General features: G+C 46.1%; 5 protein-coding genes across 5 annotated transcripts; 1 reads left to right on the top strand and 4 right to left on the bottom strand.

Moving 5' to 3' along the window:
• Window positions 1-1178: 1178 nt before the first annotated feature.
• Window positions 1179-2904, top strand: BP5553_08709 (Carboxylic ester hydrolase; the record flags this gene model as incomplete). The annotated part of the gene is made up of 2 exons (XM_032017332.1): window positions 1179-2097; window positions 2150-2904. 2 exons carry the CDS (start codon window positions 1179-1181, stop codon window positions 2902-2904), a joined length of 1674 nt encoding a protein of 557 aa, XP_031866763.1.
• A 1674-nt stretch (window positions 2905-4578) lies between these two features.
• On the bottom strand, window positions 4579-5063 carry BP5553_08708 (uncharacterized protein; the record flags this gene model as incomplete). The annotated part of the gene is made up of 2 exons (XM_032017331.1): window positions 4579-4915; window positions 4978-5063. The coding sequence occupies 2 exons, from the start codon at window positions 5061-5063 to the stop codon at window positions 4579-4581; spliced, it is 423 nt and encodes a 140-aa protein (XP_031866762.1).
• Window positions 5064-5929: 866 nt separating this feature from the next.
• On the bottom strand, window positions 5930-6219 carry BP5553_08707 (uncharacterized protein; the record flags this gene model as incomplete). Its single annotated transcript, XM_032017330.1, has 2 exons — window positions 5930-5979; window positions 6027-6219. 2 exons carry the CDS (start codon window positions 6217-6219, stop codon window positions 5930-5932), a joined length of 243 nt encoding a protein of 80 aa, XP_031866761.1.
• A 4508-nt stretch (window positions 6220-10727) lies between these two features.
• BP5553_08706 (uncharacterized protein) lies at window positions 10728-12254 on the bottom strand (the record flags this gene model as incomplete). Its single annotated transcript, XM_032017329.1, has 7 exons — window positions 10728-11088; window positions 11144-11242; window positions 11329-11702; window positions 11761-11828; window positions 11888-11924; window positions 11998-12017; window positions 12068-12254. The coding sequence occupies 7 exons, from the start codon at window positions 12252-12254 to the stop codon at window positions 10728-10730; spliced, it is 1146 nt and encodes a 381-aa protein (XP_031866760.1).
• A 9806-nt stretch (window positions 12255-22060) lies between these two features.
• BP5553_08705 (Exopolygalacturonase) lies at window positions 22061-23653 on the bottom strand (the record flags this gene model as incomplete). Its single annotated transcript, XM_032017328.1, has 4 exons — window positions 22061-22483; window positions 22581-22741; window positions 22801-23226; window positions 23284-23653. 4 exons carry the CDS (start codon window positions 23651-23653, stop codon window positions 22061-22063), a joined length of 1380 nt encoding a protein of 459 aa, XP_031866759.1.
• Window positions 23654-24121: the final 468 nt, after the last annotated feature.

Genomic DNA, 24121 nt, shown 5'->3' with positions numbered 1-24121 from the left:
TAACGTAACGTAGGATCCCTGAGAAACAGCCAATGACCGTGCTTACAACGCACATCCCTTGCTAGCGTGGCCCAACCCCGGATGGCGACGGGATAATCCCATTAGCCCGAAAGTAGCGCCTTGGCTCGCAGGCTGCAAATATACCTCTGTAGGGGTCCTGTATGTTTTGTATGTCCTGTATGTTTTGTATGTCCTGTATGTTTTGTATGTACTGTATGTACTGTATGTACTATATGTACTGTATGTACTGTATGTACTGTATGTACTGTCTGTAACTGTATGTGCTGTAGGTACTGTCTGCAACTGTAGGTACTGTCTGTAACTGTATGTACTGTCTGCAACTGTATGTACTGTCTGCAACTGTATGTACTGTGCTTTGAACGCACGTTGGTAGAGTCGCGGGAGGGGGTTAATATACAACATCTCCTCCTGCCCAACCTGGAAAGCAAAAACTATGCATTCGTCAGTCGCGGACAGAAGGAGATGCCCTGTCTGGCAGGTTACATGCCAGCCTCCAATACGCCTTGGCTTTCAATTCGATCCCATCCGCTGGGCTTTACGGGTACCCCAACTCTAAAATCGCTCTAAAAGTACCTATGGCTCCAGAGGGGTTCTACAGGCCTCCTGCATTGGGATAAATAACTGCCAGAGCGAGTTGTCGCTGATATAAGCTCGGGACGCCCTGGCCATATTGAGCAAGTGTCAGGTGGTAGCAATCAAGTAAACCCAGCTGTAGAGGGTGGTGAATGTTAAGCTGTACTGTACGTTCCTCTCCTTCAACGGTACGGGATTCATAAGGGAGCTGGAGGCACTGAGGACGGGCTGGCTTGGGGCTCAATATCGATCTCCCTTGCTACTCTTGGCGGAGATTGTGAGAAGGGCTTCGTCACCCGATAAAACTTGGAGCACTACGCATAATTATGCAGTATATATTGCAGGGTAACGCACATTCTAGCGCCAACAAGGCGGCGAAAGGCGGCAAGACGTGCATGAAGGCGTCACGACGGGATACAGGATAGCACATGTCAATAATGCTCAAACTGCCCACGAAACGAAAGACTACGAATACTGTAAACCATGTCTATATAAAACCGCCTTACCCCCCCATTGGAAAATGTATCAATAGGTCAAGCCACGAAGAAGTCGTCTCTGCTAAAGCTCTTTGAATCTTAGCCAAAATGATACTTTCCATTCTTCTAGCAGCGAGTGTGCTGCCTCTTACCTTTGCCGGTTCTCTGCCTAAGAAAAGCCAAGGGGGACCCGTTGTACGACTACCATACGTAACAGCAGTAGGCTCCAGCGCCAATAACGTTGAGTCCTTCATAGGAATTCCCTTTGCCCAGCCGCCTGTGGGCCAGTTGAGATTGAAACCCCCGCAGCCCATCAACACCAGGCTGGGAACGATCCAGGCTACTGGCGTGCCTCTAGCCTGCCCTCAACAAGGCAGTCTGACTATCCCAGACATTCCGGGAGTGCCCATCGGACCAGGCAATCAGACACTGCCTGCTGGAGAGGATTGTCTCACCCTCAATGTTCAAAGACCTTGCTCCGCCAATAGACACAGTCGCCTCCCGGTCATCTTTTGGATATACGGAGGTGCCTTCGAACAAGGAGCAACGCAGCAATACGACGCCACGCAACTGATCAACTCCTCGGTAGTGCAAGGAAAGGAATTTATTTACGTTGCCGCAAACTACCGCTTGGGTGCATTTGGTTTTCTGCCAGGCTCTAAGGTGTTGGTAGACGGGTCATCAAATCTCGGTCTGTTAGATCAAAGGCTGGCACTTCAATGGGTAGCGGACAACATTGCTTCATTTGGCGGTGATCCAAGCCAGGTGACTATCTGGGGGCAATCTGCCGGCTCCATGTCAGTGATGCACCAAATGGCTCTATACAAAGGAGACAACAGATATAAAGGCAGGGCGTTATTCAGGGGTGCCATCATGGACAGCGGCGGCATTACACCGGCAGATCCTGTCGACTGTCCAAGAGCCGAAGCAGTCTACGATCAAGTGGTCAAGGCTGCTGGTTGTGCAAATGCAGCTGATAGTCTTGCTTGCCTTAGAAGTATCAACTATACAACATTCTATAATGCAGGTAGGCTATTAGTTCGAGCTTTAATTCACTCTTGATGCTAATCAGTATATAGCAACCACGCTTCCAGGGCTTGGCACCAACTCCGCTGTTGCTCTTTCTTACCGGCCTCGACCAGATGGGCTGGTTCTAACAGAGTCGACTGATGTACTTGTTAAAAAGGGCCAGTACGCCAAAGTCCCCTTCATCATCGGCGATCAAGAAGATGAGGGCACGCTCATCTCATTAATCCAGACCAACATCACTACCACTGATCAGTTAATCGACTACTCTCATACCTTCATGTTTCGAGATGCTACACGCACTCAGGTTGCCAACTTCATCAATCTATACCCCGATAACCCAGCTGCAGGGTCGCCATTCCGAACTGGCGATCTTAATAACCTCTATCCACAGTACAAGCGCATCGCTGCAATCAGCGGTGACGTCGCGTTCTCGCTGCAGCGTCGCAATCTACTCCAATTCGCCAGTGCTGTCAATCCACATACGCCGACCTGGAGTTACCTGGCTACATACTACTACGGCACGCCCATCCTCGGCACATATCATAGCAGCGATATACCCGTTGTGTACGGCCTGCTAGGGGGCGAGCTGCCTATCCCTACCTCGACAATTCAGAGCTTCTACCTGTCGTTTGTGAAGTATCTTGACCCGAATGTCGGCGTAGAAGGATTGCCAAATTGGCCGCAGTGGACTGACGGCAACAAATTGATGAATTTCAGTGCCACAGCGAACACCTTGATACCAGATACCTTTAGACTGGCGGCGTCGAACTACTTAGCCGCCCAAGCTCCATCCTTTAATCTCTAACTTTCACTAAATGTGGAAAACTCGAGTTGAAGGAGCGATGGCTGAGTGTTTGGTAGAAATGGAGAGGGATAAAGTAAAATGCAAAGTAGTGCAATAATACGGTTTGAGGTCTATTTATATGTATATTGCACGTTGAATTAAACCATATCCTACCTCCATTTTGATTCTACGAGCCTACAACCTACAGGTGTCTGAGTGTATCTAGTAAAATTCTCCGCCTTTTCCAATGCCAATTATGCAGCCCTGAATCAATATTCCACCACCCGCATTATTCACGATGACAACTCTAGAACATGCCCTATTCATATTTAGCCCTGGTTCGCGGTTCAAATCCTGAGTGACCTTTCCACGCCAGATTTATTAGTCTCTGGCTTTTGCTCGCCGCTCATATCGGGCAGCCCCCAAGAACTGGCATGAAGATGGGCATACTGAGCAGAATAGGGAGGCGGGGAACACTCAGAAAATCGAATGGATATAGGGCAATAAAGCTTTGTTCAGGAACTGACTTTTAGTAGACGACGTCTTGGCGATTAGATTCCTTCAGCAGGCAGTTTAACATTTGGTGGGTGAGGTAATCTTCCAAGAAGAATGGCGAGACAGCCAAACATCCATCTTGATGAGCAACAATAGTAAAGATGTAGGCTTTGGAAGGCAACAAAGGCAGCTTCGAATTGAAACGGGGCTCGCGCAGAGCTTCCATTTCGCGTTATGGATCACCCAGAGCTGTGTTTGGATTTTTAGTGGACCTTTGACAACGACTTGGAATGGTTGCAAAGATCACTAAACGGGAATGGAGAAACGGTAGTAAGTAATATAGGAAGGTCTTGGACGAGAGCGATTTGCCGGGCAGTTCTGCTGCGGATCAAGACGAGACAGGGAAGGTTGATCTTGTAATGTCTAGCTCGATCTAAGTCTAAAGGAAACGGGCCGGGGCGCAGAAAGAGGACGAGGGTATATAACAGACGGTTCAGGGGTCGGTGGTGATGGGGATATTGGGGGGCGGATTAAGCATCTGAAGACGATCTATGGGGTGTTTGCTTTTGTGGAATCGCGTGGGTTTCCAATAAGAAGCCCTAACAAGATATCAAATGCTCGCAATCTGGGTATAGTTCAACTTCTCGATCGATATTCCCATATATAAAATATATCAGAATCCGGCTGACACTTGCGGAAATCCAAAGAAGATCAGATCAAACGGAAGCTGGTTAGCTTGCAGCCACGGACAACGGATGACATGTAGAGAGAGTAGCTGTTGCGCCTGAAGACACCATTACAGCATGGCAATCAGTAAGCAGGGGTCGATTAAGCGCACTGAGTGGCCCCACTGTAATGATGGGCCCGTCAGCGATGCCTGGAAAGTATGTAAGTATTAGATTAAGTAAATCTTTCTCAGGCATATGAAAAAACGACGTCTGGTAACTATATCACCAACCAATGATCATCGAGCTGCCAACCGACCAGTGCGGACCAATCCAATCCCCCGTCAACAGACTACTCGAGGCGGGAACCCAATTCTCTATCATGTAATGTATATAAAGTGCTCTTTGTTCGCAATAAACCTGCCCTTCACAAGATCTCAAACAATTCCAACCAGTCTCTGCCACGGCATCATCCTTGCACAGACAAGTGATCGCTCCTCTACACTGACTCCGAATAGTAGATATTGGAGTCGTCTTAAAAAGTGCGCCCAGCATCCTCCTTTCCCATAACAATAATAGCTTCCTGGCTGTCTGCGCGCTGCCAACCCACGCCAGCTGCGGGATTGTCTTCTTCACTCGTAGCCCTCGCGGCGTGGCTCATGTTTCGTACCTTCATGTGATAGCCGGTTATAGTATCGTTGGCTGAGCGGTGATTTCTGCCTGAAAACTTTGATCTGCCATTTGTTGGGGCATGTGAGAAGTTATCAACAGGCACCGGGGATATATCAACAAGTACAGGCAAGTAGCGGCGCAAGAATGGTTTGAGAGAAGGCAAGCTCGCGCATATGATTCCAGTATGGATGTCTAGGTCACTATAATGTAGGGCTTAGTTCTGTAACCATGTACTTAGTAAGGGTAAAGAGGAGAGACATACGTCCATAACCATAGCTGAACTGCTCTGTATGTTATATCCGACTTAACAGCTGCAGCTTTTGCATATCGGAGTCGAACAGCGCTCATTATACAGACACTGTTTGATGAAATAGGATTAGTAAAATAAAAGATAGAGTATGAATATTGTAGGGTAATTATTAGGTACTATACAAGGACTGGAAAGAAAGGCTAGCCTTGTGACTAGTTATACTTAGGCGCTTCCTGAATAGTTAATAGCTCGAGGACAATAAGAGTAGACATCTGACGCTAAGTATAGACTATCATGATTAAAAGGAAACTTAGAGCTTACGAAGATCCCAACATAAGTATAGCTATCACGCCCCACTTTTGATTTCGCCGCAAATTTGACTTCCACATCATTATTACTGGCAGAAGGATCATAAGGACGTCAGTAAAGAGATTAACGCAACCTGACCATAGGATAAAAATTGAAGGATCCGAACACGTCCCTGGTATAAAAATATCCCAGGCTCTTGCAATTGGTTTACATGAGAATAAGTTAGCACAGAATGCTCCAGCACTACTTGCTATTGTAAAGAGTAGAATTACCCATACCCATCTTCGAAAATTTTGGCTAGGACTAAGTCGAAGATACAGAGTCAGGAGAGATACCTTCACGAACATCCAAACAACACAGCAAAAGAATATAGCGACCCAGTTGATCTATATATAGCTAAGAATAAGAAATTGATCAAGTAATAAGTAAGAGGTAACTATGAGATATAGATATAAAAAGAGAAACTTGCCAGAAGCCAGTACGGGCTAAAAACGGTGATAGGTACATCCCAAAGATGAACACCAAGTCCATACTTCGTGTCTAGTTTCGTCAATGGTTTATTTTATTTTATATAGGTAACAGGAGAGTACAACTTACTGAGGCATGCTACGCTAGCAACTCCCACAGAACACACCTTGGTTGAGTATCAGCATTGTCAGGGGACAGGTCCAAAGAATACTTGTACCCATCCTGCCAGCAAAAAGTCTGTTCACTATTAGCAGTTGCACGACTAGTCCATACTTGAAACATACAGTCGTCCAACGCAAGGTTTTTTTTAACTATATATATCCGCGTGTACAATCGTAGAGCTGTCACAATGGCTGTAACAACAAGCATGACCACATTGAGCACAATGATCTTGTAGCCATCGCTGTCGGGATTGACAAAGTTTGCCACCTGGCCTGGTGGCGGCGGCTCCATTCCGAAAACGAGCCCGGTGTCCATAGCCGGTAAAGAGGACGGTTTCTTTGGGCAGGAGGAAATGCGAGAATATACTAAGACCCACCAGACTCTGCCGTGTGTTGGCTGAGACCCTTTATAGGTGTGGCGAGCACAAGCCCTCACAAAGCGGCTGGTTACGTCCGTGGTACAACACGAAAGACAGGATCACGTTCTATCAGGGCTTGCTTACGAAGTTTACGAACGACATGGAATTGAGAGACATGGAGAGTGCCGGAATGCCACGTACTTGACAGCATCCCTGGCTCGCACGGTCGTTGGGTGTCTGAGCGCGGCAGGAGAAGCAGAAGTGATCTACAAGTTTCTTGAGCAACTCCGAATTCCGAAGCGAGCCAAATACACTAAATACAATCTCCTCTTTACACGGATAAATTTTTCTTCCTTGTCAAGCATTCAATGATCTACAAGAGCCTCAATCTCCGAACTAGCCAATATCGATGTACATGTACGTGCCTTTTCTTAGAATATATATGTAAGTGACGTGAAGGAGCCTTTCATACTCCTGTTGCAATAACGGCGATTTCTTCATGATTAGTGTATCACATCTTAGATCACTGAGGACGAATGACGAGAATTTGTTCTTAAGGAGCAAGGTACAGTACCTACTTGGTAAAATACTACTGGGTTCTAGACTTTGAACTCTTCAGTATTAGCAAATTACTGGAATTTGCTACCTCTTATAGCTTAGTGCCTATCTTCTTTGGCTGGATTCTCATAATTGGGGTATGAGTATAACTTGGAGTCAAAAGTCGTTGGCAGAGAAATCTCTGGGGCAACCTAACAAAATATCCAATCTACCTATATAGGACTATTCAGACCCTCTAGTTCCATTGGGAGAACCTGAAGCATTTATTCTCTTCAGCTTTAAATTGACAATCAATATAGTATATTTTATTTACTATATCCTTTAAGGAAGACTTCTAAGGTGAGGTCTTCGAAGGTGAAGTCTGCTACGGCGATAAATCGACGCCAAAGGTGAGAAATGACTGTTTCTATCTGCTACCAATTTCTCAGAGTTCGCAACATCGCCAGCGAGATTTAAGACCGAGATCCTCTTCTGAAGTTACTGTCAATTCCAAGATGGTCTCGATTATCGAACAATGGTTTCCTATAGCCACCGCCGACTTTAGTTCGGGCAAGAAACATAAACGCTGCTACAGAGTTTGCAACCCACACTTCCTTCTGCAGTACCTTCTCTCCTCTTTGAGCCAGCCCGTTCACGTCCCGATGACACCACCGTGGTTCAAGCTACTGCCGCTCGTTGTTATTCTATTCTCTTTGGTGATCCTCGCGTATAAAAATGCGTGTATTAACTCTTCAGTGGAACTCGTCGTCGCTGCGGTACGGGATTATCAAAGCTCAATGTTATCAAGAAAGTCTGACTTTTTACAGGGCTTGACTACTGTTCTTACGGTTATGATGTACGCTAGTCATTGTAATTTGGACCGTTGCTTGGCCGTTGCCCTATGCACGACTCGCCCTCGACATTGTTCTCTTGGTTATTTGGATTGCAGGCCTGGCTGCTGGGATCTTGAGAAAGGCTGCAACCTCAGCAGGCCTTATCAATTTTGAAAAGGCGGCCAGGCCAGCTACTATCGCTGTTTTACTAATCCTGGTTACCTTAGCGTCGTAAGTCCATCTTATCCTACTAGGAAAAGAGACAAACCTAGCTAACTTATCCGCAGAGCATTTGTCTTAGCGCACCTAATTATACATGCTTACTGCATTCATACTCATCGCCACTTTAGTTGGGCAGAGTAAAGGAATCGGAGACCTAGAAGGCAATTTTCTGACAAAAGATGAACCCGGACATCGCATCTTGAAGGCGGGCAGCTTTTTCCAGGATGCTAAAGCCCCTTTAGGTTGCTCTCTTGAGAATCAAGTTATGCCCAAGCCCCATCTAGTGCATGGTGCATTGTTATACCCCGCCTTCTGTAATGTAATACGTGACAGCCCAGCAATGCTCCGATAATCGTTGCAGCTTTCTCACATGTCTTTAATACTGGAGTCAATATAAGAGCGGATTTTTTTAAATAAAATGATCGCTCCATTCGAGTAGCTTCAGACGGCCACTCTGGAACGGATCTTGAGACCGACGTTCGGCTTTGAGGTATACTTACAGTACTTATAAACTATAAAAAAGAAATATTATATATTAATATTAGTATTATTAAAACTCGAATATTATATTTTAAAGTAGTATTATTATTAACAGTAATATTATACTAAACTTAACTATATAATACCTTTATCCTTCTTACTACTAGCGAATTAAGTAGCGACTTAATTAATACTTAACTATAGGAAAATAAGTAACTAGCGACTCGATAAGACAATTAACTAGCGAATATTTCACACAACGAAAAGAACTAAATTGTTGACCCCTTTCTTGCGCATAGAGGAATATTTGATTCATAGACTAACGAGGCTTGTTTTGATATTACAAATTTATACCAGTAAGTCATTTATAGCGGTTCCAGAAAACTATTCATTAACCAGTCAACACCAAAGGTTCGGGCATTATATTCACGATAACAGTTGTTGAATGGGAACAATGTGGCTGTCTAATATGTGAGGATATTGAGAAGTGTGTTCAAAATCCTGATGATCCATACACTTGCCCAAATGTCAACTGACCTGATGAGCATGAGAAGGAGCCTGGCCATTGTGGCCGTTTAGCTCACACACCACCAAGCTCATCAGCAAGCGAGGATTGAGATATGAGTTGGATGGATGTGAGAGCCACTTCTACTAAGGGGGTAGGGCGTCCAGCAGATTTTGAGCGGTAGCTAGCATCTTGCCGGTGTTGTGCTAGGTACTGACTTAGACAAAACATTAGTCTTCGTATTACTTTAGACCCGAGAACACCTACTGGAGTAGCACTTGCTTGGCGAAGTTGACTTTGACGCCGTTGCAAATTTCGAATGTCTGTTCGACCCGGAAATGGCATTCTGTACTTGGCATTCGATTCCCTCCATGCCATCACTTCCTTGTTTACTCTTGATCTTATATTTATTAATAATAGTATATAAAGTATATTTTAACGGTACGTTATAGTATTCTCGCTACTACGTTATATACTTAAAACGGGATATATACTTCTATACTTTTCGTGCTACAAGCGTGCTTTATATACTTCGTGTACTATAACTTAATATCCCGGATTTGCGGATGCAGTAGGGAAAAGTACACTTGAATAGTTATAAGCTAAGTTCGACTATAAGGAATACTTTCTTATTAGTCTACTCTATATATAAATCTATAAATTAGTACGTCCTTATACTTTTTGGAAAGTTTTAAGACTATAGGCTACGCCTACGGCCCGCCGGACGAAAATCAATATCATCATCATCATCATCATCATCATCATCATCATCTCATTATTTTATCCCAGTCATACTATCCGATTGAATATATCCAAGCTGCTTCAATTCGTTTATGCGAACTGCGTACGTATCACGCTGAGAGGTTAGTCATGTTTATTGTACGAACCGTGTGAAAACTTACAATTGCTTCTTGCTTGCGCTTATCTTCATCATTAGAACTTCGCGATATTGCTTGCTACATTAGCGCGCACGTCTTCAAGTATGCCTATATCGCATTTTAGTAATCTTGCCTATTATCAAAAATCACAGCCGTTCTCGCTTCTTGAAGAACTTCTCATGCTATTGCGTTTAGTGTTGTACGTTTCGACTTATCTCTGAAGACTTTCTAGCGGCTTCCGAAGCTTGCTTCATATTACGTCGGATGCAGAGCCATGGGTTTAGCACAATCGGATCTTTATTGGCACCTAAGCATAGTGCATGATCGTTACTATGACAAGATACACACGGCGCCCATATAAAGCTACTTTTGAACGGTCAGCAGAAGTAAGCTCCATATTCTTGACGAAAAAATGACCCCACGATTCTTTCATTGCACGCTTTGCAATGATCGGCGTGCGACTTTCTCAGCAGTCTGACCCTTTAAAGTCCCGTGGGTTTAAGGCCCGCGTAGTTGTTATGGGGCGAGATTTATCACTTGATCTTGTTTTATCTCGAATCGGCCAAGCTATGTCTGTCTCGAGAGGCTCAGTTAATTCGGATTCTTCCACCTGTTCATCGATATCAACAAATCGTTGAAACCATATTCCACAGGACATATTTTAACTACTTCATAATTAATAAAGTTCCTTGAATAGCTATACGGGGTGGAGTCGATGTACCACTGAATCCTGGACTCCATTGGCTTCGCCGTTCGCACCTATAGAGGCATATTCAAGTCGTCAACTCCACATTCAATATTGCATCACGAGTCCGTCGCAAAAAATTGCTGCTTTGCACTGAGCGATCTAAACTATCTAATTGAATCAAAACCACACACTTCACACGCTAGCTAAATCACTAAGTAATAAACATTAACTACTTTTGCCCTGTGAAGAAAAAAAGCAAATGGCTTCGACTGCCCACCGACCAGTGCAGACCAATCTCATCCCCGGCCATCAGACCATTCTATCACCCCTTCGCTCTGATTCCCTGGATGTTAGATGTTAGAGCCGGCTTAATCGCGATATGAACGTCGTCTTTTGCTATAATGGGAATAGCTTCCTGACTTTCCGTGTCTTGCCAGCCAACAGCTGTGTGATTATCTTTGTCACTCGTCGCCCTCCCGATGTGATCCATGTTTTGTAGAGTTATTTGATTGCCAGCTGCGGCGGCGTTGACTGAGCGACAATTTCTGCCACTTGCTCCAGGGTCAGGGATATTATAGAAGGGCATCGAAGGTTCAGAAAAGAGCACAGGAAAGTAGCAGCGAATGAATGGTTTGAGAAGAGGCAAGTTAGCGCATAGGACTGCAGTGTGCAGTTCCAGATCACTATAATATAGAGCTTAGTTTTGTGAAGGGGCGTTTAGCAAGGGTACAGACATACGACCATATCCATAGATTAACCCCTGTGTATGTTATATCAGAGGCTCTAGCAGCTGCAACAGTTGCATATCGGAGTCGAACAATGCTCATTACACAGACACTGTTTGACAATGGAATTAGCCAAAAAGACAAGAGATAGGAATATTGTAGCGGAGAATGGCGACTAAGCGGAACCTATAAACTTACGAAGATCCCAACATAAGTATAGCAATTACAGCAATCTTTTGCTTTCGCCGCATTTGTATTGTCCATAGTAATATTATTGGCAAGAGGATCATAAGGAAATCAGTCAAGACATTAATACAACCTGTTACTAGGAGAAAAGTCGGAGGATCTATACATGACCCAGGTAGCGACTTATTCCATACAAGTGCCAGTGGCTTGCATGCGAATAAATTGGTAAAGATTGCCCCAATACTGCTCGCTATCACAAAGGCCATAATTGCCCACACCCATAGTCGAAATCTTTTGTTAGGGCTGAGGCGGAGATATAGCGTGAGGAGAGACATCTTCACTAGCATCATTACGACGTAGTAAAAGAAAATGGCGGCCCAGTTGACCTGTAAAAAGCAATAGTCAACAAACGGCCATGAGATAGATATAAAACAAAAACCCTACCTTAAGCCAGTTTGGACTAGTAGAAGCAGGTACATTCCAGAGATGGATACCAAGTCCAAATCTCGTGTCTTTAGTCAATCGTTAGTTTAATTCATATAATCTTAGGTAACAAGAGAGCGCGACTTACTAAGGCAGGTCAAGCTAGCAGCTCCCACGGAAAATACCTTGATGCAGTATTAGCATTATCAGATGAGCTGTGTATAAGGTATAAATGTAGATATGTTCGAATGCTCGTACCCATGCTGCTACCAGAAAGTCTGTTCATCATCAGTAATTGCAAGCTTAGAGAGACTTGTTTAGAGCATACAGTCACCGAAACCTATATCTTTGACTATGAATATTCGCGTGAACAATCGGGCGCCTGTCACAATCGTTGAGAAGGTGAGAACGACGGCATTGGCAATAATGACTTTGTACCCGATACTCGGAGGGTTGACCAGGTTTGCGACCTGGCCAGGTGGAGGTGGCACCAATGCCACGAGAGACCCGTCCATGAGTGTGGATGAATGGATTGCTTCATGCAGGAGGAGATTCACATATATTAACAACCTCAGACTTTGCATTCGTGCATCCAGGTGTGCTGCTCCATACGAGGTATATAAACGGTGACTGCGGACTAAGGGGCCTGGCGGAGCTTATTCTTTAGGGTACCAGTGCTAGGGAGCCGCCAAAACGCGGGGATCCAGCAACGCGAGACGCAGAAGACCCAGATGAACTTGGTACGCTTTGACCGTCGCTTTGACCGCGTAATGGATTATCAAGCTGCCGTTCCATCAGTCCAATTATGATCAACATGAAATGTACGACCCCGTCCTGTCACATCATTATGTATAACTTGATATGACCAGAGCTGGCTATCACGTCGGCTCCACAGCCAGGCGAGCCAGCAGCCACCGAAGGAAAAGACCGCCGCAACCCTGCAGGATAAAGCTGCAGCAGTCGCCTTTCAGCACTCTAACTTGCCAATAGTTGGTGTCAGCTCTGCTCTCTATCAAGCACTGCCTTCACCGTGTCTCCCTTTCTCTCCCTCTCCCTCTCCCTCTCCTCGCCCCCGACAGTGCAGCAGCTAAACCTCTTCGCAGTCTACTTTTACCTCCTGTGACATCTCCTATATGCGCTTTGCAGTCCCTCTAAAGCTCCCATAAACCGCCGAATATCCGGTCTGCTGGAACTCCCGATGTATCGTAAGGTCCAATATTTCGTCTGGTGTTTTGTTTTTTGCCAGGGCCGCGTACGCCCGACAGCTCTGGTGCAATGCCTCCGCCTTGAAACGACAATGCGAGTGACGACTGCCTCTTCTTGGTAGTTGGCGAATGTTACACAACGTCGAATAGCTGTAGATGGCAGGTTCGCACACGGCCAATAATTAAAAATACGCACTTCCGTGTGGTGCAAGGGAAAGACAGCATATAAACCACTACGTGGGCTCGTTTGAGGGTTGTTACTGACTGGATTGATAGGTACAACAACCTTCACACAATCTACACGAGTACAGTAACTCCAAAGCCCCGAAAAAATACCTCCTCAGTTCGGCATGATATCACGATTCTAGCGAGGTTCGATCAGCAGCTGCATATGATTTATCGCTGCCATTTTCTGCGGGATGGCCCAATGGGATGTCTCCTGACGGCCACTTTCAACCCCTCCACGGCCTTCGTCCATCTAGGCGAAACATATGGGTGAACCGTGTTAGTTTTGGAACGCCCCTATCACCAACGGATACAGTTTGGCAGATTCTCTGCCTCGGACACAATACGGGAGAGGTGGGCTGTTCCAAGTAGGCTATTTGGTATAAAACAATCAGTCATTTCTAGGCTGGCGGGATTTACCAAGGCACCGAGTTGATGCTGGCATAATAATTCTTGACTGCCACATACCATTTAACTTATATTTGTACTTTGTCGTCACAACCTCGCAACTTCCCGTCATGCTCTTCTGAGCTGCCGAACAAGAGCTCAACGACGATGTAGTATCACTGGTTGCACTGTACCCTGAAGGGTTCCACTACCAGGACTTACTTCTCCCAGATCCTCCTCCCAGCCTCGTCTCTTTCCTTCCACGGCTTCAAAATATCGTTGCTCTCCTTTGGTTTCACCTACGCCCTCCCCGTTCCAACTGTAATGCGAAGGATCGCGTTTACGGAAGGAAGATCCTGAGGATTATCTAGCCGCAAATGATATGATCCTGTCATCCCAAGCTAACTGAACATGTGCCATCTCCGAGCTTGGAGGTGTCTATATACTAATAGAAGTTTTCTTTCTGATGTTTCTTCCTATTGCACTTTGCAAAACGCACTAAAACGTACTGGGTTTCCACGACGAGCAAGGCCTCCTATCTCTTTTACTATGGACGTATGTCTATGCAAGCTGAGGGATAGGTGTAGTTAGCGGGCCACGGAGATAGAGGATGCAATGCCGAATCTCAATTCACTTGTCAAGAACCAGACCATGATCCCACACACCCAGGAACATATTGCAAGGATAGCGACGCCAAGTATTAATGTCTCTAGCTGGTGATGTTGGCCTCCGGGGCGGAGGATCAGGGCGAGAGGAAGAGGTCAAGGAAGCTTGGGATACTGAGGAATTTTGGATAAGGATATGTGCGATGCGTGTTGAGAGGCACATTGTAGATAAGCCGATAATGACTTGTTGGCTCGAGTACCCTCGTGATTCTTGATATGATAATGAGTGTTGCATCGTTGACTATTTTGGTTCCACCACGGTGTCTAAGAATGCAGGTGGAGTGAGAGTATGGAGAAAGGAGGGAATTCGTCTCCTTATGCAAAAAGCCAACACAACATTGGCTATATATGTAAAAAGTGGCGGCTAGTTGCTGACCAACATTACCATATTACGGTGTATTTTAGCAGCAACGAGCGTATAGCAAGAGAAGCCAGAGCTGCAAAGATACACATGGGAGAGGCTGGTACAGCTCGAGCAAGAGCGACTGAATGAGAAATGGTTAGGGTAGGAGAGGTGGGAGTGCTAGGGGTTTTTTCTGTCACGAATAGAATAGAAACATGCTATCTGGCGGGGCGTGCCGGCGTGTCATGTAGTACGTAGGTACGTACGAAGGAGAGGACGGAACGTAGTACGGATAGGAGGCAGTGACGATGTTGTGCGGGTGATGCTATCGTTCTAGTGACGCGCCTGAGGCGTGTGGTTAGCCGGTGCTAAATGCACAGATATGACAAGATTCGCGTTCGGCTTCACTCCTTCAATTCCACACCTCCCGAAGCCGAACTTCCTAGACGGCAACAGATGCGGATGCATTCTTTCAATGGCAAAGCACGATGCCGGGGCTACTGCTATAGAGCGGCACCTGGGCAGCTGTTATTTACTGATACCTACAGAGGCTTCAATTCCGTGAAGGAGCCAATCTTGAATCTACAGGAGCCTCGAGGCTTCTCCACGGTTTGGATAGTCTCGAAAACGTAACAGCCTGCCCATATGAAATAATTCGCCGCGACCGGAAGTCCGGATAGGATGGGAAGTCTGAGTCATGAAAGTGAGTGTTATTCAACAGACGAGGGTGGATTTAAATGGTTCGAGATCATCAAGAACTCGTCCTTAGCAGTTAGGTTTTGGCAGATGGTTTTATTATGTGTTATAAGAAAACAATCAGCGAATGTGCCATGTCCCTTCGTGTGGAATTCAAAGCCATGCCATGCATTGGATGTGATATCCGATGGAAAATATTACACCATCGGATGCTACTGTGGCCTATCCTTTGGCGTCTTAAACTACCCATAATCCTGACAATGCCACGCAATCCAATTTGCGTCCATTTTCAGGCTCGGGCATTTCGGGCTGGGCTGTCCTGTTTCAACGCTCGGTCGCGGCTCCCACGGAACGTATGCTATGATCATGGGCATGGGCATCGCTGACATCTTATGAGAATCCTATGTTTGTGGGCTTATGGCGAGGCGCCACCGCGTTGCGCCGTCATCAAAGCGAAGCCGCTCTCTTGGCCAGCCTAATTGACGAGGCATCTCCAGAACATTCAGATCAAAGATCGGCATCGGTCTCGGCCATCTCTTCTAGGATGGCCCGAAGTTTAATGAGAGTTATTCTATTGCGCTGCTGACTTAACCTGCTTTGTTATTCCTCAGGATGTCTTGCCACACTACCATCGCTATGTTTCGCAAGGTATATATATAGTCGAGGAGCCGGCTCTTACATTACTAGAAGTTTTCAAATCCAGTCAGACCAAAACTACTCCTATCACCCGCAAGAATTCCAATCAATCAAACCTTAGGCCAAATTCACATACGCACCTGGATTTCGTCGTCAATTTCACACCTCCCGTTCCAACATACAAGCAACACAAACTTCAGTTATCATTGCACTACGAAAACCCCACCATGAAGCTTCTCCAGCTAGTGACATTAATTACTCTCCTTGGCTACGTCACCGCAGTGCCAGTTGCAGGGACAGCCAGTAAGTTATCTTTTTCGTGGATTTTATATTTTCCTAATTTCGCGTCTTTCAAAAGGAATAGACATGGAGGTGACATGCCCACCAACCCTACCTCTCCCCGCCCCTTCCTAAATGTACCGCATCTCCTAATTTGTCAACCTGCCATATCTTTTCTTATAAATATACTGCCTCTTTAATCATTATACACATCATTGTTCGCTGACACTTCTTGTTCGAAGCTGTGGAAGGATCCGCTGTCGTTATTGGGTGTAACTGCAATGTAAAATTCTGTCCAGGCTGCTGAATGATAGAGTTTTGCATTGAAAATTTGGATTTCCGTTGGGCATATAATATAGACACCTATATGTTGTGTTGGGCAGCGGGCTATGCTCGACACGAAGTAAAAGCTAGGCTGGGCAAAGTCGCGATAGTTAATAGGTTATGTACTCGGAGTATGTGCTATCAATTTATCCATTATTGGCCTGCTGGATTGTTCAGTCTCCAATCTGCCCAAATTTTCTCGCTTTATATTTCATCGCACTGTGTTTTCACCTACTGTTTTCTTGAGTAACAGGTCTTAGACTGGTTGTTGTGTTACGAAGGAGTAGAAAGGAGTCGAGGCTGAAATTAACTAGCCGAGGCCCGTGCATCGCAGTATATTTTTGGCGCAGCAGCATCTTCACCGGAAACACCATGTCACCAATGAATGGACTACAACCCAATCCGCCGGTCACCGTCATACTCAGCTATCTTATAGCTGAGGATCTCTGTAACGGCGAGTACAGTCACACATGTCAGAGATTGTCCATGCTAATTTTGGACACACCGTATTCATCTCAAATTATGGAATCCCGGCTGAATCCACCAGAGTCCGCCACGGGGGAGCGGCGTGGCAGCTTTCCCGAGATATACAATATGATAAGCAGATTACGTCAACTCCCACAACTTTAAGTTGCAAGAGCGATATCATCTCTCCGCCAAAACAATGTGGAGAAAAGGCGTCCCTTCAATAAAAATCCGTCTCGGGGATCAACGCTCATTGGATCATACTTGGTTTTCGCTTCCTCCTAAACCCTACGGAAAGTCCGAGCGAGTCCGCAAATGCACCTACGGGGCCCCCTAAGCTCCAGCACGTTATTATTCGTGTGGCCACCAAGATCACCAAGGCCACCTAATACGAGTTATAAGATGGTGGTCTTATGTGGCTGTACAAAGCCACGACATCCCTACTCGCAAGCTGGCCCCCTCAGCCCAATATATCCTTCTGCCCACGATCTCGTCTCGCTCGTCTCGCCTTTTCTTATTTCTCAGGCTACCTGGCCAAAATATCGTCTTCCTTCGAGCTCCAATTCCCCGAAAGGGCTTCGATCCTCGCATGACTTTCCAAACGTTTACATTTGCATAATGGCACCATACTCCCATTTTCATCCTTCGCGTCACGCACACAGCTATGATTTGTCTCAAGCTGAGATAAGCTTGTACGTTAATTGCTCCTTTATGATTACAATCCTTGACATCCAGCTTCAGGACTTTCAGGTACCAGATGATATCCCTGCTGCCACGCACCACGCTCCGTGTCCGGGCCACGATGATCCATAGAGCCCACGCCGTGCACCGACTTTTCATAACGACCGAATCACGACGCTGTACCACTGAAGCCCCTTTACCACACCCCGCGCTATGATTTTCCCGCGCAAACTACTACAATAGGCACCAGGCTATCCTTCTTCCACCCACGGGGTAAGACCTCGGAGCCCACCGCCCCGGAAAATAATTACCAGCTGCAATGGATGAATGGTTACCCCAGGCGGTACGTAGGTAGTGCACGCTTTCTTATACGCTGGGTATCAATAGAGGCGTTTTTAGCCTCGGAAGGGGAGTGTGGGTGTCGGGGAAAGTGATTTGCTCTTGAGGCTTGTACTCCGTATATGAATCCTTCTATCTTGCTATTTCTTCGGGCATTCCGCCAAAATACTCCTCTTCGCTGTCAATAACCACTCCTATGCTCAGTTTTTCTCCTACGATCCTCCATACTGCGCGGCTTAAGTGAAGGAAATAGAAGCTATATCTCAGTCATCCGGTCACCATGAAGTTCTTTTATCTCGCCGCAGTTTTTGGCACCCTCAGCCTTGCCGCTGCTCTGCCTATGGCAATATCCCCCTCTCGTAAGCTCAATCTCATATTCTCCATTATCAGTATCCGACCTATTCTGGGGGGGAAATTATCTACAACAGGTTCTTGCAATACCTATAACAGGGTTAAGGCTTTGTTAAAGAGCTTTCCGCTCTCTATTTATGCATTTCGTGTCCTGGATCCCTTTCCTTCATAGCCAACTTTTGCAAACTAACAGTGGCTAACACCCTACCGCGCAGAGACAGGAGCTGAGGCCGAGAATGTAGCAGAGGCAGCATCTTGGGGTTGCAATGAAAAGTACCACACAGGGTGTTGATCATATGAGGATGGCCAAAGATGGATTTTGGAAAGATTACACGACGATGATTTCGAAAGAAACACTGCAAACGAGCTGATATCCTCGGGAACACAATCTAATTGTTCATATTGAGACTTGCGGCATCGAGTCTAGGCTATTCGGGATGCGGTGTGCGGCGAGCTATTGGTGTTGGTTTTGACAGGATTGTAACCATTGATTGGTATTGATATCTAGATGGATAAATACCAGGGGAGGCGGGGACAGTTTACGGTTACGCGGACTTCTCGATATTATTAGAGTTTTTGCAAAAAATGGCGAGGATGTAAACTTGTGTGTGGCGTGTAAAATAAAAATAAAAAAGCTTCTGAAATTTGTCCAAGCAAACGGCACAAGCATCGGTACCTTGCATTTATCGAGTTACACGACCTTCCATTCGCCTTACCTGCCCCCGTACTGTACACCGTCAAACACCAAACACCAAACACCAAATAGAAAATCATAATATTCCCAAAGCTGTCGATTTCTTAACTATCACCTTTATTATATGTCAGGGAGATTTGTTTCAATAATGCTATCGCTAATGATCGCGGGCATTCGCACTACGGGTCTGCAGACCCCCGCTGTTACCCAAAGCGTCGCCTCGGAGACCAGCTCGCCGAAAAGGCGGCGTCAAACTGGTTATGAGTCTGGAACTAGATATTTGAATTCAACCATTCCGCAGCCACGCTGCGAGGGGGCACGAAGGGCACAAAATGTGGTAATGAAGGTGTGCCGACGGCGTTGTGCAATTTTAATACTGTATTTCGTACAAGCAGCTTCTTACTCTGCGCCGCTAGTACCTGGATCCTGGATCCTGAAGGATGTCGATCCAAGTCGTGCATCGTTACTTCGCAAATTTGCTGCATACGCTTTCCATGCAGCGCACGTGGTGGATATTAATATTGCATAGGCCCTCTATTTTTGTTCCAAGCAATTATATTAATATTCATCGAGCATATCTAGTTTTCGTTGCTCTGATTTCTCTTGTCTTGAAAGTCCAAGGAAGAAATCCATCCTGAAAGTCAACTGTACAACTGGACATTCACCCTCGCCGCTTCGTTACGGGTGGTTATTTCTTTAGGTAGGCGTACGGAATATGCCTGTGATACGAAGTACTTCGTGTTTCCAGTTTGGTCATGGTTTTAGTTCCTTTCTTCGCCCCTTGGCCATCAATACTTGGGATCGAATATCGCTGCCAACTCCGCGGCTTCCGGGTCTCGCAGCTGGGCATCCTTCCTCCCTCCTTTCTGTTACGAACTTCCGACTCATACCCTCTGATGCAGCTCTTTAACTTATCCGAGCCATTATTTGACTAGCTAATAATAAAATGGCCAGTAGAATCACAATTTAACAATAGAGCTGAGATAGCTGGCCGCCAAAATTGCAATTCCCGGTTCAGCCATCAATGCTTCCGGCTCGCGCCCACCGAGGAGGGAGAAGTACTCGAGTAAGCCAATAGCTGGAAACGACTCGCAATGTGCTGGCCGTACGCTAGGCCTTCAAAGTTCAAACCAAGCTATGTTATCGCGAGTCTGTGGTAGGTAGTGCCTCGCCGCTTTCCCCCTAATACCAACTCGGCAGCTCTAAACAATTGGACGGAGGATGTCGGCGGATGCCGAAAAGTGCCGTACGAGCCTGCCCGATATGATGCTAGATGCTGCGGAAGTGGGGAAGCCTCTGATGTTCGTCTCGAGCTTGACATGTGGGGTTGTGCTTCTGCTTCTGCTTCTGCTTCGTATCTTTTGTGAAGGAGACACTACGTCCGTGCAGTACGGAGGTAATAGAGGAAACTTCGGGGAGAACGTAATTACGAAGTACTCCGTAGGGATGATAACTAAAAGCAAAGCTTAAGTGGCTATGTACTTCGTACTACCTACCAACCTTGTGATAAGATGCCGGAAGTATAATATGCAATTATCAAAACTGGGGAACGCTGAACGCTGAACGCTGATAACACCACGACTGACGAGTCCTTCATGCCGCCCAGCCAATACCCGAACAAGATGCGGTACAATAGTTACAAACACTCTTCCCAAGATTTCGGGGAATAATGAACTCAAGGGGATTTTAGTCTTGAACTCTACTTTAGCCGGCCCGTACCCCTCACTCAATTAATTAGCCAATTCAGGGTTCCCCCGCTCACCACCTATGACACTGCCTTGGTGACCACTTTACCAGTAGCTGCCTCCCCCCCTTGTCTCACGCCAAAGCACTACATTAAGCACACGTGGCGCAGGTACCACAGAGTCGCAGACGACGCTCCGAGCACCAAGTGGCCCCAAGTTATCCCGAAATAACGGCTCGCACCTCCGCGTCCTTGAATCCTCGTAGCAGCTGAAATAGCGGCGTCAGATTACTGAAAGCCCGAGACAGCCCTAACCTTAAAGCATCTAGGGAAGGGCCTGAATATCGGTACAAGCCCTTGGCATGACTGAGACAACGATAGCCCGTCTGATGTGGAAATATGCTTTGAGCAGCGGAGGGGACCTGCAGGCGCTCCCAAGTTCGAGCTGGCCCGCTCAGCCGTTCCGCTCTCCTTGATAAGAATAGGGCCTTGGAAATAAACCTGCCAAGTTCAAAAAGCTCGAAAGCCACCTTCAGCGTCGTGTAGACCAAGTATTTATATTTGACGTCAACCCATCCTTTATTGTCTTTGAAATTTCACAAATAGCAACCCTGGATCGGACCTGCAAGCATAATTCTTTGCATACGAAGTAACTTTGTACAACAAACAGCCTCGAAGAAAGACTTGAAGAACCATCACCATGAAGACCTTCTCTTTCACCACCGTATTCATTACTCTCCTCAGCTTCGCTGTTGCACTTCCCACACCTGCTGCGCCTGCCACACCAAGTAAGCTCTCCTTTCTTCATTCCCCCAAGACATTTCGACATAAAACCAGTCAAATCGTATTTCCAATTCGGCATTCATCTAATGCGTATATGCATATATACACGCCCCTCAACAATTTAACTAACCACTGACAAATAATAGGGGATCCAACACCATTAGCACCACAGGTTGCAAACTGCAACACTCGTTACTCGTCATTGTGTTAACGCCATGGACGAGACTCGAAAGAGGGGCCTGGAGTAGAGTGGCACGATGTATGATATGACTTGAATCGGATAATCATAGAAAGAGAAGGGCGTTGAAGCCACCGGCCGACCATTATTCAACCCTTATTGGCTGGTGCGAGTTATTGGGTTGGGTGTTGGGCAGATTCACATATATATGAATGCTGCGGTGCTCTGTATGAATTGTTAGAACTGCTGTTGTCTGGGGGCTTACTGGGAGCATTAGATTATAAAAAAGTACAGCAATGTGGATGGGAGTCCAAGTGGGATTTGGATATTATGTTCTACAATTGCAGATAGCAATCATGCTTTCAAAATATACATAGAGTCCTCGATCAGTTGAACCCCAGGAAGGGCCCTCTACACTTAACATCCAAAGCCTCTTCGTCCACATTCAGACAATATGCGTCCTTCGTACCATTCGGACTGAACACATTAATATCCGTCGCAACTATATTTGAGCAAGCTGTCGCGCTCGAGCATGCAAAAGTGCCGATCTCAGGCTGGTACTGCTTGCTAGTCTTCCCGTTGAAATTTTTGAAAACAATGTCGGAGATTGTGAGAGGCGAAGGAAATTCCAGACAGAGAGTGAGGTTCTTTTGTCCGTAGCATTGGTCTACTTCGATGGCGTAATCAACGTTATCGATAATCATCGTGTCGTATGTTATGTTCTTTACCATGCCGGACCCACCGCCTCCTTGGAGGTCTCCAGACATGGCTGAGGGAGTGTTGGGCCAGACTTTGATCCGAGCACCATCCTGCGGGAGGTCAGCAATTATGACTTGATTTTGTGGGGTGGGGGCGGGAAGTGAAAGACGAGAGTGTGAATCGGCGCATGAGATGATCTATACTGACGCTAGCATTGTGCATGGAGATGTTAAAGACATATATATTTTCCACGATGTCGAACTCGCCAACATACTGCCCCAGAGAGCCGACACTGATACCATGCGAGCCATTGCAGAATAAATTTTGGACAAGCATATTAGTGCTATTAGGTTTGAATGCAACACAATCTGTGGATTTGGTTAGCGATGACTACCACCTAGGTAGAAAATGGACGGGGAAAATTTACCATCCCCATTGTTAATAACCGAGTTCTGGATCACGATATCAGAACTCCGGTAGGTGTCCCAGCCGTCTGTGTTCTTGGCTGGATTTGAGCTTTGGCTGCCTCCAGCGATATCGATATTATCAAATATGACGTTGGTGGAGTTAGCCACGAAGTGATAGTATTGAGGCGAGTATCGGAGGATCAAGTTGCTTATAATAGAATCATGGAGACCGTCAATACCAAACAAGACAGGTCGCAAGGTATAAATATCTTTGGCATATAGATCATACCATACTTGACCGTTGCCATTGACGGTACCGCCGCCGTAGATGTTAACATCGTGTCCTCCAAGCTTGAAGAAAGATGTGACATTCTGGAAGCCGAATCGGAATGAGTTAGCTTGCCAATATGTGGTATCTTTGCTAAACTCGATCGATGATTGGATATCTAATAAATTCAAAATATTAGCATACAATGCCACTTAAATTACTACCACCGACGTACCAATATCAATATGGTTGAGAAATGTCAAATCTAACGCCGTTCCAATCGTATATCTGGTCCCTTCCCTAAACACGACACGGCCGCCATTATTGCATTTATTGAGGGCATCGAGGACGTGGTTTGAATCATCCGTGATGCCATTGTTATGGCTTTTCACATAGCAAACTTTGTGTCGGGACTGGGGGGACGGCGGGGGCCTGGTCGGAAATTTTGGATGGCAGGACACTGAAGGTCTTTGTGAAATGTGATCTGGGATTTGGTGGCCGGGAGACGACCGCTTCGACCATCGTTCTTCAGCTTGCCATGTTGGGTTCGCAATTGACAACGTTGCCGAGGCAGTGGCCAGAACTATATTAAACAAAAATCTCATCTCGAAGGTGTAGTAACGCTCTGCAAGGGGAATTAAACAAAGGTCACACCAAACTTGCTCAACCTTGTGATTGATGATGCCATGATTATTTCACGGATGACCATCATTTTATTTGAGCATAGCTTCGGCTTGTTGCAGTGAGAGTCAACAGCCGAAGTGAGGCTGGGGACATTTTTCCGGATCGCAACCCAGACTCGGCATTCTGAGGTTGAAATTCCAAATCGGATAAATTGGTACCCCATTGGCACCAATCGTATTGTTACTCGGAGAGTGGATTCAGTGGAGCGCGGAGGAGGAGATTGAACCCCAGATCCGCCCCCTCAATATTGAAGTAACCTCGTTAACTTCTTTAACTACTCGGTATAAGCGTCACCGCATGGAGCACTCCACTTGGAGTCTGCCCTGTGCAATCCCATTCGCTGGAAGAGGAAGTGTTGAAGATCGACGCCCCCTAAACATCGCAATTGG

The sequence above is a fragment of the Venustampulla echinocandica genome (assembly GCF_003357145.1).
Source record: "Venustampulla echinocandica strain BP 5553 chromosome Unknown scaffold_8, whole genome shotgun sequence".
NCBI lineage: Eukaryota > Fungi > Ascomycota > Leotiomycetes > Helotiales > Pleuroascaceae > Venustampulla > Venustampulla echinocandica.
The sequence above is the reverse complement of the archived record's forward strand: the minus strand, read 5'-3'. Positions and strand labels throughout refer to the sequence as shown.